This window comes from Stomoxys calcitrans, chromosome 2, assembly GCF_963082655.1.
Source record: "Stomoxys calcitrans chromosome 2, idStoCalc2.1, whole genome shotgun sequence".
Classification (NCBI taxonomy): Eukaryota; Metazoa; Arthropoda; class Insecta; order Diptera; family Muscidae; genus Stomoxys; species Stomoxys calcitrans.
In genome coordinates, this window is record NC_081553.1 from 182,573,375 (window position 1) to 182,591,613 (window position 18,239).

General features: G+C 38.5%; 1 protein-coding gene across 2 annotated transcripts in view; it reads left to right on the forward strand.

The window, feature by feature from the left end:
- The first annotated feature begins 1,357 nt into the window (after positions 1-1,357).
- LOC106094168 (chloride channel protein 2) overlaps positions 1,358-18,239 on the forward strand; it is a 140,316-nt gene continuing 123,434 nt past the window's right edge. The window contains exon 1 of one of the 2 annotated variants that reach the window (XM_059362348.1): positions 1,358-1,782. In XM_059362348.1, the coding sequence (XP_059218331.1) occupies positions 1,612-1,782 (171 nt within the window). In that variant the 5' untranslated portion in view covers positions 1,358-1,611. The remainder of the gene's footprint in view (positions 1,783-18,239) is intronic. The other variant, XM_059362350.1, reaches the window with a different exon arrangement.

An 18,239-nucleotide genomic window follows, 5' to 3' on the forward strand; every position in this document is an offset into this window, starting at 1 on the left:
GAGCTTTAGGGGTACAAGAAGCAAAAATCAGGTGATCGGTGAATATGGTAGGCTATATGTTGAGGCCTAGCTTTACTCGTTAGCCAGTTAGATTGCTTTAATAGATGGGCGGGCCTGGCAAGATCGAGGTATTACAAACGGAATGGCAAAGTTAGTATACAACCATCAAAACAAGTAAAAGAATCCTAATTTCGGTCGGGCCGAATCTTATATACCCTCCACCATGGATTGCATTTGTCCACTTCTTTGCCTGGTATTTCTTTATAGGCAAACAGAGGATAATGGATAAAAATTGCTATTGCAGCTATATCAGGTTATGGACCGATTCGGGGCATACTTGGTTTGGATGTTGAATACCGTAGTAGATGTCAATGTGCAAAATTTCAGCCAAATCGTATAACAAATGCGGCATGTAGGGGCTCAAGAAGTAAAATCGGGAGAACGGTTTATATGGGTTATGAACCGATTCAGACCATATTTAGCACGTAAGGTGATGGTTGTAGGAGAAGTCGTTGTAAATTTCAGCCAAATCGGATAAGAATAGCTCTCTCTAGAGGCTCAAGAAGTATAATCGGGCTAGATAGGTTATGATAGGTTATTAAACAATTTAGATTGTTAGAAATTTAACCAGAACAATCCATGCAGAATTCCAGCCAAATGGGATAAAAATTGCGCCAGCTGGATATTCAAGAAGTCAAGATCCGAGATCGGTTTATATGGCAGCTATATCGGGTTATGAACCGACTTAGATCATGCTTATCATAGTTGTGGGAAGTCATAACAAACTACCTCATACAGAATTTCAGCCAAATCGGATTAGAATTGCGACGACTAAAGGCTCAAGAAGTCAAGATCCGAGATTGGTTTATATGACAGCTATATCAAAAGTTGGGCCGATATGGCCCGTTATACAATCCCAACCGATCTACACTAATGGGAAGTATTCGTGAAAAATTGTAAGCGCCTAGCTTTATTCCTTCAAAAGCTAGCGTGCTTTCGACGGACAGATAGACGGACCGATAGACAGACGGACGGACAGACAGAGGGGCGGACAGACAGACGGACGGACAGACAGACGGACGGACAGACAGACGGACGGACAGACAGACGGAACATTAACTACTTTGTTGGGTCTCAGATAAATATTTTGAGGTGTCACAAACGGAATGACGAAATTAGTATACCCCCTCCATCCTATGGTGGAGAGTATAAAAAATTATCCTACAAAAAATTATGGCCTAAAATAAAAATTTTAAATTAAGTCAACTTTAAGTTAATACAATAAATAATAACATATTTCTTTTTTTTTTGCAGGAAAAATTCCAAAAAAATTAATAAATTACCATGAAAGATTGTGCAATTGCAGTGTACTAAGAAAATCCCAAATATAAAAAAAAATTAAAAAAATTAAAAAGTGCAAACAAAAAAGTCCCACAAATCAAAGTGCTGTGATTTCCTTTAAGAAGCCTTCAGTTAATTGTGATATTAATAAATTTAAATCTCAACTAGTTTTGAGATCAACTTAAAATTTATTAAGCTAAAAAAAGAGAAGAAAAAGAAAAGACAAATAAGAATAGTGATATAAAAAGTGGCCTACAAACCTCTTCCAAAATGAAGCATCTTAACAATAACTTTGACAAAAATTCTGGTGCCAAAGAAACCCTGCTGGTAGTGCCTTCATTTCAGCTACAGCCGATGCGAGTTCATCCCAATGGAACAGCGCCAGGTGATAGCTTGGTCGATGATGATGCAGAGGAAGGTTTGGGTTATACACATACCTTGGTGAGTAAAGCAATTTTATGTTAAATTTTGTTTTTCTTGAAAATTGTATAAAAATGTTGATAGAATATTTAATAATACCAATAAGCGTGGCTTCTTTTCGCTTCATCATTTTGCCCTTGCCAAACGTAAAATCAGTAAGGAAATGCAAAAGTCGGGTGGTGCCGACTTTATAATACCCTACACCTATACTGTAGGTACAAAGTGTGAGCTATATCTAATTCTGAACAAATTTTGATGGACCTCGGCGGATGTTTTCAGATAGGTTATTAAACAATCTGTATCAAATTTAGCCGAAATCTGACGAACATATATATGGGAGCTACATCTAAATATGCACAATTTCGGCAAAATTGGTCTGTAATGCGCTTGCAGTGAATCTAGAAGTTAAAATCGGGCGAAATACATATATGGTAGTTATATATAAATCTGAACCAATTTCTGTGAAATTCATTCTTAGGTATTGTTGTGGTCATCGGGGAAAGCGCTGTACAAAATTTTGGCAAATATATGAGAGCTATATCTAAATCTGAACCGATTTCTATGAAATTCACCAGTAATGACCTGAGTCATAAACAAGTACGAGCGTGCTAAGTTCGGCCGGGCCGAATCTTATATACCCTCCACCATCGATCGCATTTGCTGAGTTCTATGCGCGGTATCTCTTTTTAGGCAAATAAAGAATATTGAATAAGAATTGCGCCTTGTTGGGCCTCAGAAAGCAAAATCGGGAGATGGCTTTATATGGGAGATGTATCAAGCTATTGATCGATTTAGACCATATTAGACACGTATGTTGAAGGTCATGAAAGAAGCCGTTGTACAAAATGTCTGCCAAATCGGATGAGAAGTGCGCCCTCTAGAGGCTCACGAAGTCAAAACCCCAGATCGGTTTATATGGCAGCTATATCAGGTTATATACCGGTTTGCTCCATACAGTTGTTAGAAGTCATAACAAAACTCCTCATGCAAAATTTCAGTCAAATCAGTCAGATCGGAATTTCAGTCAATCGAATTGTTTCCTCTTAAGGCTCAAGAAGTCAAGACGCAAGATCAGTTTAGATCAAAACATAGACCGATTTGAACAATACTTAGCGCAGTTGTTGGAAGTGATACCAAAACACTACTTGCAAAATTTCAGTCAAATCGGACGAGAATAGCGCCCTCTAGAGGCTCAAGAAGTCAATACCCAAGATCGGTTTATATGGCAACTATATCAGGTTATGAACCGATTGAAGCTATACTTGGCAAAGTTGTTGGATATCATAACAAAACACATTGTGCAAAATTTCATTCCAATAGGATAAGAACTGCGCTCTCTAGAGGCTGAAGAAGTCAAGACCCAATATCGGTTTATATGGCAGCTATATCAAAACATGGACCGATATGGCCCATTTACAATACCAACCGACCTACACTAATGAGAAGTATTTGTGAAAAATTTTAAGCGGCTAGCTTTACTCCTTCGGAAGTTAGAGTGCTTTCGACAGATGGACGGACGGACGGACAGACGGACGGACATGGCTAGATCGACATAAAATGTCACGACGATCAAGAATATATTGGGTTGCCCAAAAAGTAATTGCGGATTTTTCATATAGTCGGCGTTGACAAATTTTTTCACAGCTTGTGACTCTGTAATTGCATTCTTTCTTCTGTCAGTTATCAGCTGTTACTTTTAGCTTGCTTTAGAAAAAAAAAGTGTAAAAAAAGTATATTTGATTAAAGTTCATTCTAAGTTTTATTAAATCATTTACTTTCATTTAAAAAATCCGCAATTACTTTTTGGGCAACCCAATATATACTTTATAGGGTCTCAGACGAATATTTCGAGTTGTTACAAACAGAATGAAGAAATTAGTATACCCCCATCCTATGGTGGAGGGTATAAAAAATCTTTCCTGCCAAATTTTGGGGGAATCTGATTGCATTATTACTGCAAATCGGACGAACATATATATGGGAGCTTAATCCAACTCTGAACCGATTTTTTTCCAATTTCAATAGGATTCGTCTCTAGGCTGAAAAACGTGCTGGTACCAAATTTTAACACAATCGTATGAAAATTGCGAACTGTAGTTTGTACGCAAATTAACATGGACAGATGGACAGACAGACAGCGAAATCGAAACAGAAAGTGATTCTACGTCGATCGGTATCTTTATCAATGGGTCTATCTCTCTTCCTTTTGGGTGTTACAAACGAATTCACTAAGTTATAATATCCTGTACCACAGTAGTGGTGTAGGGTATATTGGGTTGCCCAAAAAGTAATTACGGATTTTTCATATAGTCGGCGTTGACAAATTTTTTTCACAGCTTTCTTTCTTCTGTCAGTTATCAGCTGTTACTTTTAGCTATGCTTTAGAAAAAAAGTGTAAAAAAGTATATTTGATTAAGGTTCATTCTAAGTTTTATTAAAAATGCATTTACTTTCTTTTCAAAAATCCGCAATTTCTTTTTGGGCAACCCAATAATAATTATTTGTTTACTAAATTTGTAGTCATAAAACTTGTTAAGTGATCTATCATTACACTCTGTCTCCTCGTCTATAGTGTGCCTGTTGTTATCAAGCTTTTATCAGTTTGAATAAAGCTATGAAGCTGTTACTTGGCATATGCATATGAGCTATTTTGGTTATATTCAAAGATGACCTAGGCAATCCTTATTACTTGAACAAAATGAGAGATGTGTAGCATGAACTGTGCTGCTGACAGCAGTGGCTCGCACTTGTCCTAAAGTGTCGTTTCAGGTATACGATCTAAAACCTCATCGATTTTATCCCGAAGTCCTAAGGTCAAGCTTTTGCCAGTGGTGTATCCTTGGATTCAGCCCTCAATTCTATCCGTCCTGTCCCGTTTACATAGAGGGGCAAATATTAACTTTTCTCTATACCTTAATAAGATGCTAAGGCAATAATAATCCCAAAGCTTAATATTGGGTTGCCCAAAAAGTGATTGCGGATTTTTTAAAAGAAAGTAAATGCATTTTTAATAAAACTTAGAATGAACTTTAATCAAATATACTTTTTTACACTTTTTTTCTAAAGCAAGCTAAAAGTAACAGCTGATAACTGACAGAAGATAGAATGCAATTACAGAGTCACAAGCTGTGAAAAAATTTGTCAACGCCGACTATATGAAAAATCCGCAATTACTTTTTGGGCAACCTAATAATAAACTTAAAATAACACATTTACTCTTTTATGTGGCATTTTACAAATTTTCCCAGAATCCACATTTGCGACAACACAGAACAGAACAGATCTAAAAACAATGACTATAATGTAAAAAATAGAGAAAATAAAAAAAAAATTAACATGGTGTTTATTTAAGCACTTTTTGTTGACTTTTGTGATAATCGACATTAACGAAAACTCACTGCCAAGTGTCAATTGTCTTCGCATTGCTGGAAGTTGTGACTTTGAGCAGTTGTGGGCAGTTTTGTCAGTTTTCATAAACACCATATTGACAACTTTCGATGGCCTTCAATGAGGGCCAAATTGTTTAACGTACACCTTAAAACTTTACATGAAAAAAAGGTAAATTAGCAAAAACCAAAACGAACAAAGTTTGCATAATTTAAAAAAAAAGTTCGCAATGCAGCATAGCGGCAGCAAGTCATTATCATATCAATGCAAAGGCATTGTTAAACATTTTTTTAAGCTAAAAATAAATAAGTCAAACAAAGTTGGTCTCTTTAGTACCAATTGGCCCAAAATTTAAAAAAAAACTTTCGCAATAACTTATACTTATCAGCAATGGTTAATAATGCTATTGCTATGCATTCTTTTTTTTGTTTCTTTTTCAACGATTTTTATTTATTTGCTTCCTTGTCATTTCCAATAACTCATGGTTCATGTCATTAATTAGTTTATTTAGCTTTAATTATTTATTTCAAATTTAATTTGTACGTTCTCCTCATAGGTTTTTTTGTTGAACTTTTTCGGGCACGTGAGTGCGTTTTGTTTCTTAAAAAAAGCAGAAATGTGACAATAACACCGTTTTAGTTGTTGTAATTATTTTTTTTTTGATCATCTGTCCATACATGTGACAATAATTTGTCATGTTGTGATTTATATTAGCACGTCTGTCCAACATCTCAATTTATTAATTTTTGACATGTTTTCTTGCACGTTTCATAGTTGTGTTTTCATGTTAACTAATTTTTGTGAAATGAGTCAAATTTTTTCACATTAACCAAAATGTTGTCTAATGGACTTATACAGTTGGTGTTAGTATAAGAATTGCGCCTTGCAGAGGCTCAAGAAGCAAAATCTGGAGATATGTTTATATGGGAGCTGTATCAAGCTCTAGATCGATTCAGACCATATTGGACACATATGTTGAAGGTCATGAGAGAAGCCGTTGCAGAAAATTCTTGCCAAATCGGATGAGAATTGCGCCCTCTAGAGGCTCAAGAAGTCAAGACCCCAGAACGGTTTAAATGTCAGCTATATCAGGTTATGTACCGATTTGTGCCATACTTAACAAAGTTGTTGAAAGTCATAATAAAACACCTCATACAAAATTTCAACCAAATCGGATGAGAATTGCGCCCTCTAGAGGCTCAAGAAGTCAAGACCCCAGATCGGTTTATATGGCTGCTATATCAGATTATGAACCGATTTCTGCCATACTTAGCACAGCTGTTGGAAGTGATACCAAAACACCTTGTGCCAAATTTCCGCCAAATTGGATAAGAATTGCACCCTCTAGTGGCTCAAGAAGTCAAAATTAAAGATCGGTTTATATGGCAGCTATACCAGGTTATGAATCGATTTGAACCATACTTAGCACAGTTATTGGCAGTGATACCAAAACACTACTTGCAAAATTTCAGCCAAATCGGATGATAACTGCGCCCTCTAGTGGCTCAAGAAGTCAAAATTAAAGATCGGTTTATTGAAAGCTATATCAGGTTATGAACCGATTTGAACCATACTTAGCACAGTTGTTGGAAGTGATACCAAAACATCTTGTGCCAAATTTCCGCCAAATTGGATAAGAATTGCACCCTCTAGTGGCTCAAGAAGTCAAAATTAAAGATCGGTTTATATGGCAGCTATACCAGGTTATGAACCGATTTGAACCATAATAAGCACAGTTGTTGGAAGTGATACTAAAACACCACATGCACAATTTCAGCCAAATCGGATGATAACTGCGCCCTCTAGCGGCTCAAGAATTCGAGATTCAATATCGGTTTATATGGCAGCTATATCAGGTTATAGACCGAATTGAACCATACTAGTCACAGTAGTTGGAAGTGATACCAAAACACTACGTCCAAAATTTTAGACAAATCGGAAGGGAACTGCGCCCTCTAGTGGCTCAAGAAGTCAAAATTAAAGATCGGTTTATTGACAACTATATCAGGTTATGAACCGATTTGAACCATACTTAGCACAGTTGTTGGAAGTGATAAAAAAACACCACATGCAAAATTGCAGCCAAATCGGGTGAGAAATGCGCCCTCTAGCGGCTCAAGAACTCAAGATCAAAGAACGGTTTATACAGCAGCTATACCAGGTTATGAACCGTTTTGAACCATAATGAGCACAGTTGTTGGTAGTGATACCAAAACACCACATGCAAAATTTCAGCTAAATCGGATGATAACTGCGCCCTCTAGCGACTCATGAATTCAAGATTCAATATCGGATTATATGGCAGCTTTATCAGGTTATAGACCGATTTGTACCATACTTAGCACAGTTGCTGGAAGAGATACCGAAACACCTCATGCAAAATTTAATTTTAATCGATCAAGAACTGCGCCCTCTAGCGGCTCAAGAACTCATCATCAAGAATCGGATTATATAGCAGCTATACCAGTTTATGAACCGATTTGAACCATACTTAACGCAGTTGTTGGAAGTGATAACAAAACATTTCATGCAAAATTTCAGCCAAATTGAGTGAGAACTGCGCCCTCTAGCGGCTCAAGAACTCAAGATCAAAGAACGGTTTATACAGCAGCTATACCAGGTTATGAACCGATTTGAACCATACTTAGCACAGTTATTGGAAGTGATAACAAAACACCACATGCAAAATTTCAGCCAAATCGGGTGAGAACTGCGCCCTCTAGCGGCTCAAGAACTCAAGATCAAAGAAGGTTTATACAGCAGCTATACCAGGTTATGAACCGATTTGAACCATACCTAACACAGTTGTTGGATGCGATAGCAAAACACCACATGCAAAATTTCAGCCAAAACGGATGACAACTGCGCCCTCTAGCGGATCAAGAATTCGAGATCCAATATCGGTTTATATGGCAGCTATATCAGGATATAGACCGATTTGAACCATACTTAGCACAGTTGTTGGAAGTGATACCAAAACACCTTGTGCCAAATTTCCGCCAAATTGGATAAGAATTGCACCCTCTAGTGGCTCAAGAAGTCAAAATTAAAGATCGGTTTATATGGCAGCTATACCAGGTTATGAACCGATTTGAACCAAGAAGTCAAGACCCCAGATCGGTTTATATGGCTGCTATATCAGATTATGAACCGATTTCTGCCATACTTAGCACAGCTGTTGGAAGTAATACCAAAATATCTCATACAAAATTTCAACCAAATCGGACGAGAATTGCGCCCTCTAGCGGGTCAAGAACTCAAGATCAAAGAACGGTTTATATAGCAGCTATACTAGGTTATGAACCGATTTCAACCGTACTTAGCACAGCTGTTGGAAGTGATATGAAACACCACATGCAAAATTTCAGCCAAATCGGATGATAAGTGCGCCCTCTAGCGGCTCAGGAATTCAAGATTCAATATCGGTTTATATGGCAGCTATATCAGGTTATAGATCGATTTGTACCATACTTAGCAATGTTGCTGGAAGAGATACCGAAACACCTCATGCAAAATTTAATTTTAATCGATCGAGAACTGCGCCCTCTAGCGGCTCAAGAACTCAACATCAAGAATCGGATTATATAGCATCTATACCAGGTTATGAACCGATTTGAACCATACTTAGCACAGTTACTGGAAGTGATAACAAAACACCACATGCAAAATTTCAGCCAAATCGGATGAGAACTGCGCCCTCTAGCGGCTCAAGAACTCAAGATCAAAGAACGGTTTATACAGCAGCTATACCAGGTTATGAACCGATTTGAACCATACTTAGCACAGTTATTGGAAGTGATAACAAAACACCACTTGCAGCCAAATCGGATGATAACTGCGCCCTCTAGCGGCTCAAGAATTCGAGATTCAATATCGGTTTATATGGCAGCTATAAACCGATTTGTGCCGATACTAGGCACAGTAGTTGGATGTGATAACAAAACACTACGTGCAAATTTTCAGTCAAATCGAACGAGAATTGCGCCATCTAGAGGCTCAAGAAGTCAAGACTCAAGTTCAATTTATGTGACAGCTATACCAGATTATGAACCAATTTCAACCGTCCTTAGCACAGTTGTTGGAAGTGATACCAAAACACTACGTGCAAAATTTCATACAAATCGGGTGAGAACTGTGCCCTCTAGCGGCTCAAAAACTCAAGATCAAAGATCGGTTTATATGGCAGCTATACCAGGTTATGAACCGATTTCAACCATAATAAGCACAGTTGTTGGAAGTGATACCAAAACACCTTATGCATAATTTCAGCCAAATCGGCTGAAATTGAGAAATGAGAATTGCGCCCTCTAGCGGCTCAAGAATTCAAGATCCAATATTGGTTTATATAGCAGGAATACCAGGATATAAATCGATTGGAACCATACCAAGCACAGTTGTTGGAAGTGATACCAAAACACCACATGCAAAATTGCAGTCAAATCGGATAAAAATTGCGGCTTCCAATATTAAGTGCCCTCCGTATGCCTCATAGATATCCCAAGCCGCTACCTTTACATCTTGGCGCCGATAAATTTCATATACATTAAAAATTCTTCTCTCAGGGATAAATATTGTCTGAGGTCATGATATCCATCCGTGTTCGTCCACCCATCCGCCCTTCCCTGCATCAGAATAACAATGCCTCAAATTAAATCACGAATCAAAAGCCATTATGGAAGTTATCATTAAAATCAAAAGCAAACAGCATTAATCAAATAAAAGAAAAGAACGAAAACAGTAGCAAACATACAATTGCAGCTATCGCAACGAAGAAAGAATTCCTTGGAAATGTCTACCTACCATAACAAAGATAATAAAAAGTGCAGACGACTGGGAAAATTATGCCGGTGGTACAGTGGGAACAACTGGCTAAGTTTGTAGAAATTTTTGACAGAATTTTTTTTGAAGATTAACTTGTCCGTCCGTCTTTCGAACGCATGAATTTTTACCCAGATACTTTATATTGATGTAGGCCGTTGGGGATTGAAAATGGACCATATAGGTTCAGAGTTAGATATAGCTTCCATATAAACCGATCTCCTGATTTGACTTCGGTTTCAGCCGATTTGGCTGAAACTTTGCATGTGGTGTGCCGTTATGACTTCCTATAACTGTGACGTGCACGGTCCAAATAAGTCTATAACCCGATATAGCTCCCATATAAACCGATCTCCCGATATGACTTCTTGAGCCTCTAAAAGCCACAATTTGTGTCCGATTTGGCTGAAATTTTGCATGTAGTGTTCCTTAATGACTTTCAACATCTATGCTCAGTACGGTCCAAATCGGTCTATAACCTGATATAGCCCCGATGAAAACCGATCTCCCAATTTGCCGTCTTGAGCCCTTACAAACCGCAATTTTTGTCCGAGTTGGCCGTTATGACTTCCTATAACTGTTCCGTTATGACTTCCTATAACTGTGACAAGTACGGTCCGAATTAGTCTATCACCCGATATAGCTCCCATATAAACCGATTTCCCGATTTGACTTCTTGAGTCCTTACAAGCCGACTTGGCTGAAACTTTGCATGTGGTGTTCCATTATGATTTCCTACAACTTTGCCAAGTACGGTCCGATTCGGTCTATTTCTTTGAATGGCTTTTTCAAAAACACCACCTCCAAAATTTCAGTCAAATCGATTAATAATTGCGCCCTCCAGAGGCTCCAAAAGCCAAGCTGGGAGATGAGTTTATATGGCAGCTATATCAGGTTATATACCGATTTAGACCATACTTGAAACAGTTGTTGGAAGTCATACCAAAACGACATATGAAAAATTTCAACCATATTGTATAAGAATTGCGCCCTCTAGAGGCCAAATAGTCTAATGGGGAGATCGGTTTATATGGCGGCTATATAAGGATGGGGACTGATTTAGACCATACATGACACAGTTGTTGAAAGTCAAAATAAAACTCTTCATGAAAAATTTCAGCCAAATTGGATAAGAATTACGCCCTCTAGGAGGTCAAGAAGTCAAGACCTAAGATCGGTTTATATGACAGCTATATCAGGCTTTAGACCGATTTGAACCATTCTTGGCACAGTTGTTGGAAGTCATACCAGAATTCTTCATGCAAGATTTCATACATGACACAGTTGTTGAAAGTCAAAATAAAACCCTTCATGCTAATTGTCAGCCAAATCGGATAGGAATTGCTCCCTGTAGAGGCTCAAGAAGTCAAGACCGCAGATCGGTTTATATGGCGGCTATTTGATCTATTTGAACCATACTCAGCACAGTTGTTGGAAATCTGAACAAAACACTTCATGCAAATTGTCAGGCAAATTGGATAAGAATCGCGCCCTCTAGTGGCTCAAGAAGTCAAGACCCAAGATCGGTTTATGTGGCAGCTATATCAAAACATGGACCGATATGGCCCATTTACCATTTCAACTGACCTACATAAATAAGAAGTATTTGTGCAAAATTTCAAGTGCGGACGTACGGACGGACAGACAGACAGACGGACGGACGGACAAGGCTAGATGGGCTTAAAATGTCATGATTATCAAGAATATATATTGGGTTGCCCAAAAAGTAATTGCGGATTTTTCATATAGTCGGCGTTGACAATTTTTTTCACAGCTTGTGACTCTGTAATTGCATTCTTTCTTCTGTCAGTTATAAGCTGTGACTTTTAGCTTGCTTTAGAAAAAAAGTGTAAAAAAAGTATATTTGATTAAAGTTCATTCTAAGTTTTATTAAAAATGCATTTACTTTCTTTTAAAACATCCGCAATTACTTTCTGGGCAACCCAATATATACTTTATGGGGTCTTAGATGCATATTTTGAGGTGTTACAAACGGAATGTCGAAATTAGTGTACCCCCCCCATCCTGTGGTGGAGGGTATAAAAATATCTCACTACGACAAACATTTTGAATCCACTGTTTTATGATTTTGGTGATGTTGATGATGATGATAACGATCATGTTGTATGAAGTGTTCTGTTCCTTGGCATTCCTGGTAATTGAAAATAACAACAACAACAACAATAACAACAACATGTGTTACAATAATGCAATGCAAAAGCAGATGCAGATAATGAATGCCGGCTCATGAATGCACGCATTCCGATGCCGATGACGGATGATGGTGGGGAATTTGTTTATTTCATCATTTTTTTGAGTTACTTCTACTGCTGCTTCGAGGTAGAGTAGACCCCCTCGTCTCACTGGTTATTGACCTTTTAGAGAATACTAATTTTCTTTTTACTATAAAAATGATATGAATGGACAAGAAATCGACTTTACAGCACTACTACGCTGTGGGGTATTTAATTTAATCTGGGGCCATTATCATAATACCCTGGTAACTGATATCTACAAGTATGCATTGCATGTGGTGGTTATTGGTTGTTGTTCTTCTCCACCACCCTCTTGCAATTTTCTTGATATGGCACTTCATTTCTTGTGAGCAATGCATAGTAGATACCCCCCCGCGCTCTGGATTGCAGATACTTGTGCCAACGGTATTTTGATTTATAGCCTTTTTTTCTTTGCTTTATGTCCATAAATGTCTCAATGAGGGCCAATATAAAAAAAAAAAACAAACACATACACACACACCAACGACGATTAACGCCACCTTCCACCCAAAGCGAAATAGTGACTAGCAATTAGTTAGCGACAATAGCGGCGACAGCAACAGCGCCGTAAACACCATCGTCATCGTCGTCGGCGTCATAGCAAAATAATGATGGATTAATTTATTCCCATCACATTGCCATAAAATCCAGCGCCTTAATCAGATTTGTTTTCATATTTTGACTCAAGTGTTGATTTGGTGGTGCTGATTTGGGTGGTCGTTGTCCACTTGAAATGGCCGATATTTTTGGTGTTAGACTTCTAATCAGTTTTCGTCAGAGATTCGAACCAGATCAGTTTGCATTGAATTGGATGCCACAATGGATGGGGAAATAAAAAAAAAACAAGTAACGATCCACCATGAACATTCCACTGAGGAACAGGGGCAACCTTCTTCCATATCAATGGGTGCAGTCCGATTCAAGTTTAAGCTCAATGATAAGGGGCCTCCTTTTCTATAGCCGAGTTCGAACGGCTTGCCGCAGGGCGACACCTCTTTGGGGAGAAGTTTTTACATGGTATAGTACTTCACAAATGTTGCATGCGTTTGAATTAATTGCCCAAGCAGTATTGCCACTCTGATTGAGGTATCTCCAAAACATGCAATCTGAACGTATCAGCCGCTTGTTCAGGTGTCGAAAAACGTTGACCTCTCATTTTATTTTTTACGTACGAGAATAAAAAGAATTCATTCGGTGCCAAGTCAGGACTATGCGGCGGATGACTCATCAAATCGATCTTTTGAGTGCTCAAAAATGCAGTTGTTTCGTAATTAGGGAGCATTTCTTCCGACCAATCGACACGAGCCTCTTTTTGAGCGATTGAAAATTTGTGTAGGATCCAAAGCGAAAAAAATTTTTTGACGGTCAAATGTTCATTCAATAGTATGCTGGTCCCACTAATGCCTAAGGTCGTCTGAATCTCACGATAGGTCACATGACGATGTTGCAATAATGCAATGGTTTTTCCAACAACAACTGATTTTGGACGACCTTCACGCGATACGTCTTGGAGTGAACTACGACCTCGGTTGAATTCACCATACCATCAATAAACACTGGTCTTTGATGCAGCTTCATCGTAACTTTTAAGTTACTGTAAACAACACAAATAGCGCTCATATGTCAAAAACGTTTTGAGTACGTATAACCTCAAAAATTTCAAGCTTTACGATAGATTTGTCAGTTTGCAGATTGCAACACAAGGGTTGTCCAATGCAAAGGCGCTCGACCGGAGGACGCGGAGGGAGTTCCTAACGTTCGACAAGAGGTCGATGAGTACTTTAACAGGAGCCATAACCGGGAACTGTGCCATAGGACACATGGAAGTACTGCACAATTTTTTCTTGAACCTCTCTCTCTTGCTTACTCAGACATTGTGGTGGCTGGGGACTTCAACTCTAACGTTTTACAGGACACGGGCTTGACGTTTGAAATGTCTTCCTTGGGGCTTTTGCCTGTCAATTCAACAATTCCCACGCATTTTTCCGCATCCTCCAGCACGCTTCTCAATCTGTACTTTGTTAGTGACACTTCTGAAGTCCTCTTATACGACCATGACTTGTTTTTCGAACTATGACTTGATCTTTTTATGGTATGAATTTGAGCTCACCAGGACTAGGGAAACTTATTCATATAGAGACTTTGCCCGTTTCGACCATGATTTTTTGCTTTCGAGTGCTGTGCTCATCGACTGGGATCTGATATTTCGTATGGAAACTATCGATGAACAAACTGACTTTCTACAGAGGAATATCCGTGACCTACAGGAACTTACGGTTCCACTCAAGACTAGAGAAGTGTCCTCCAGATCGAAACCGTGGTTCTCCCGGGATATTCGTTCGGCTATTCACGTGTGGAATATGTCGCATCGCAGGTGGAGACGTTTCAGGACGCCTGAGTTACATGATGCCTTTCGCTCAGCAAGACACCATGTCAATAAGTTGATTAAGATAGCGAAGAAAGACTACGCTTTACTTCTGCAATAGGCTCCAAGAGAACGTGGAAGGTTATTCGAGACATAGGAATTGGGAAAGATACTAATAGATGTTCAACAAACTTGGACATCAATGGGCTTAACGATGCCTTTGTTAATGTCCCCCAGATCCCAGTTGATCCCAATTTCTATGGCTTCAATGTCTCCCCCTCCCTCGATGACGACTCTGGTTTTGGCTTCAGCTGTATTGGTCCCACCGATGTCCTTGAGTGCGTCGCGACTGTAAAGTCTAACGCTGTCGGATCTGATGGCTTTGATCCTAGATTTGTAAGACTCTTGCTCCCCCTTATTATTCCTCATGTAACCTATGTTTTCAATAGGATTTTGACCACGAGTTACTTTCCATAAGTGTGGAAGCATGGCAAGGTCATCCCACTGCCTTAGAATTCCAAGGAATATAGACCAATTGCGATTCTTTGTTACTTGTCAAAGGTCTTTGAGAAATTGCGGTATTTATAAATGTCGTCTTTTGTCAACGAGAACTCTTTGTTATATTTATGTGCGACAGTCCGGGTTTCGACCTAACCACAGTTGCGTTACTGCCTTGGCAGAGCTCACTAAGAGGATCAGGGTCAATTTGGAGAATGACAAGATAAATTTCCTTGTTCTTCTTGACCATTCTAAGGCACTGTGTATTATTCCTTGTTATGTGATAAGATGAGACATCTTTACAATTTTTCTTCTACGTCCGTTCGTCTTATTTTCTCGTACCTGTCACACCGCACTCAGTCCGTCAGTTATAAGTCTTCTGTATCGTCACCTCTGCTTGTTTTAAAAGGTGTTCCTCAGCGATCAATTCTGGGTCCTCTTATCTTTTCATTGTACAGTAACGACTTGGCGGGTCAATTGTCTTATTGTGAGGTACATATGTACGTTGACGATGTACAAATATATATCGGCAGTCCGAAGGATGAGATTGCTGAAAACAAACGTCTGCTTAATCATGATCTGTCAAGAGTCAGCACGTGGGCGAAAGCCAATGGCCTGAGTCTCAACCCTGTAAAGTCCAAGTATGTGGTTATCAGAAACAGGCTGTCTCATTTTTCATGCGATGTCGGTATATTCATTAACGACTCTAGATTGGAAATCGTTCCTCATGCAAAGAACTTGGGCGAGGCTATTAACAGCACTCTGACTTGGAGTAATCATATCGACTTTGTCGTTGGTCAGGGATATTCAAAATTGCGTGCTCTCTGGACCACTCAGTCGGTTACTCCGCTGCGGGTTAGGTCTCTCTTGGCAAAGACTTATCTTGTTCCTGGCATTCTCTACGGCTGTGAGTTGTTTGCTAATTGCGACTCGGTAAGTAGATGTAAGCTAAACACCTTTTTTAATAGCGTTACTCGTTATGTATTTGGCTTGAGACGGCTCGATTCCATCTCTGAATACTCTTTATCTCTGTATGGCGTCTCCTTACAGCACTTGTTGTTACTAAGATCGCTTACTTTCCTGCATAAACTGATCTACACGCAGGCACCACAATATCTGTATGGATTTATTGATTTCGCCAGATTTACTAGAGGTAAAAAATCATTCCCAAAATGTATCGGAGGCTTGTTTCTGAATGGCATATTTTCATATTCGCTGTACGTCTCTGGAATTCACTTCCTAACGATCTGCAATTACTCAGTAACTCGGCAACATATAAAACCAGACTTTGGAAATTGAGTTGCATTGAGTTGATGAATGTTAAGACTCATTTATATAAAGGGTGATTTTTTTGAGGTTAGGATTTTCATGCATTAGTATTTGACAGATCACGTGGGATTTCAGACATGGTGTCAAAGAGAAAGATGCTCAGTATGCTTTGACATTTCATCATGAATAGACTTACTAACGAGCAACGCTTGCAAATCATTGAATTTTATTACCAAAATCAGTGTTCGGTTCGAAATGTGTTCATTCACCGTTCAGCGATGAGGCTCATTTCTGGTTGAATGGCTACATAAATAAGCAAAATTGCCGCATTTGGAGTGAAGAGCAACCAGAAGCCGTTCAAGAACTGCCCATGCATCCCGAAAAATGCACTGTTTGGTGTGGTTTGTACGCTGGTGGAATCATTGGACCGTATTTTTTCAAAGATGCTGTTGGACGCAACGTTACGGTGAATGAACACATTTCGAACCGAACACTGATTTTGGTAATAAAATTCAATGATTTGCAAGCGTTGCTCGTTAGTAAGTCTATTCATGATGAAATGTCAAAGCATACTGAGCATCTTTCTCTTTGACACCATGTCTGAAATCCCACGTGATCTGTCAAATACTAATGCATGAAAATCCTAACCTCAAAAAAATCACCCTTTATTTATTTTTATTCTTTTATACTTACCTTAATTTCTTTTTTTTTCGGATCAACAAAATTCACTTTTGTTTTTTTTTCTTTTAAATTCAAATCTACAAAGCCACGATTGTTAGTTTTTTCCGTTAGTAAGTTATTCATTCAAAATCTGTGATGTATTATATAGCTATAGATTCTTAGTTTTAAGTGTTTACTATGTACATTTGTTGGAGATATTACCCGCACTTTAATTATAAGAATTTTATATTCTTGTTGTGCGGGTGCAAATAAATAAATTACAAATTAAATTATACCGATCGATTCAGAATCACTTTCTGGTTCGATTTAGCCATCTCCGTCTGTATGTGTGTCTGTCCGTCTGTGCATGTAAATTTGTGTACAAAGTACAGGTCAAGTACAGATTGTCTTAAAATTTGGTACAGGCATGTTTTTCGGCCTAGAGTTAAAGCCTATTGAAGTTGGAAAAAATCGGTTCAGATTTGGATATAGCTCCCATATATATGTTCGTCCGACTTGCAGCAATAATGCAATAAAATGGTCATTTGTTAGCCGATTCTCTCAAAATTTGGTACGAATGGTTATGTCTCTCAAGAATACTGGTGAATTTCATAGAAATCGGCCCAGATTTAGATATAGCTCTCATATATATATATATCGCCCGATTTTCACTCCTAGAGCCACTGCAAGCGCATATATTGACCAATATTGCCATAATTTTGTACCACGCTTTCCTCGACTACTACCACAATAGGAAGTTTTCTGGAAATCTGTTCAGATTTAGATGTAGCTCCCATATATATGTTTGTCCGATTTTGAGAAACATTGCAATAAAGTGGTCATTTGTTAACCGATTCTCTTGCAAATTTCGCAGTAAGAATTTTCTTATGACACTCAATATTTATGGTGAATTTCATAGAAATCTGTTCAGATTTAGATATAGCTGCCATATATGTTTATCGCCCGATTTGCACTTCTAGAGCCACAGAAAGCTCATTTTTTTTACCAATCTTGCCAAAATTTTACACAACTCTTTCCTTGACGACTATCACAATATCTAGGAAGTTTGGTCGAAATGGGTTCAGATATAGATATAGCTTCCATATATAAGTTCGTCAGATTTTGGGTAAATTGCAATTAATTTGTCATTCGATTTGTTTGAACATATTTGCTCGAAATGTGATACTAGTTTTTTAATAACCCAT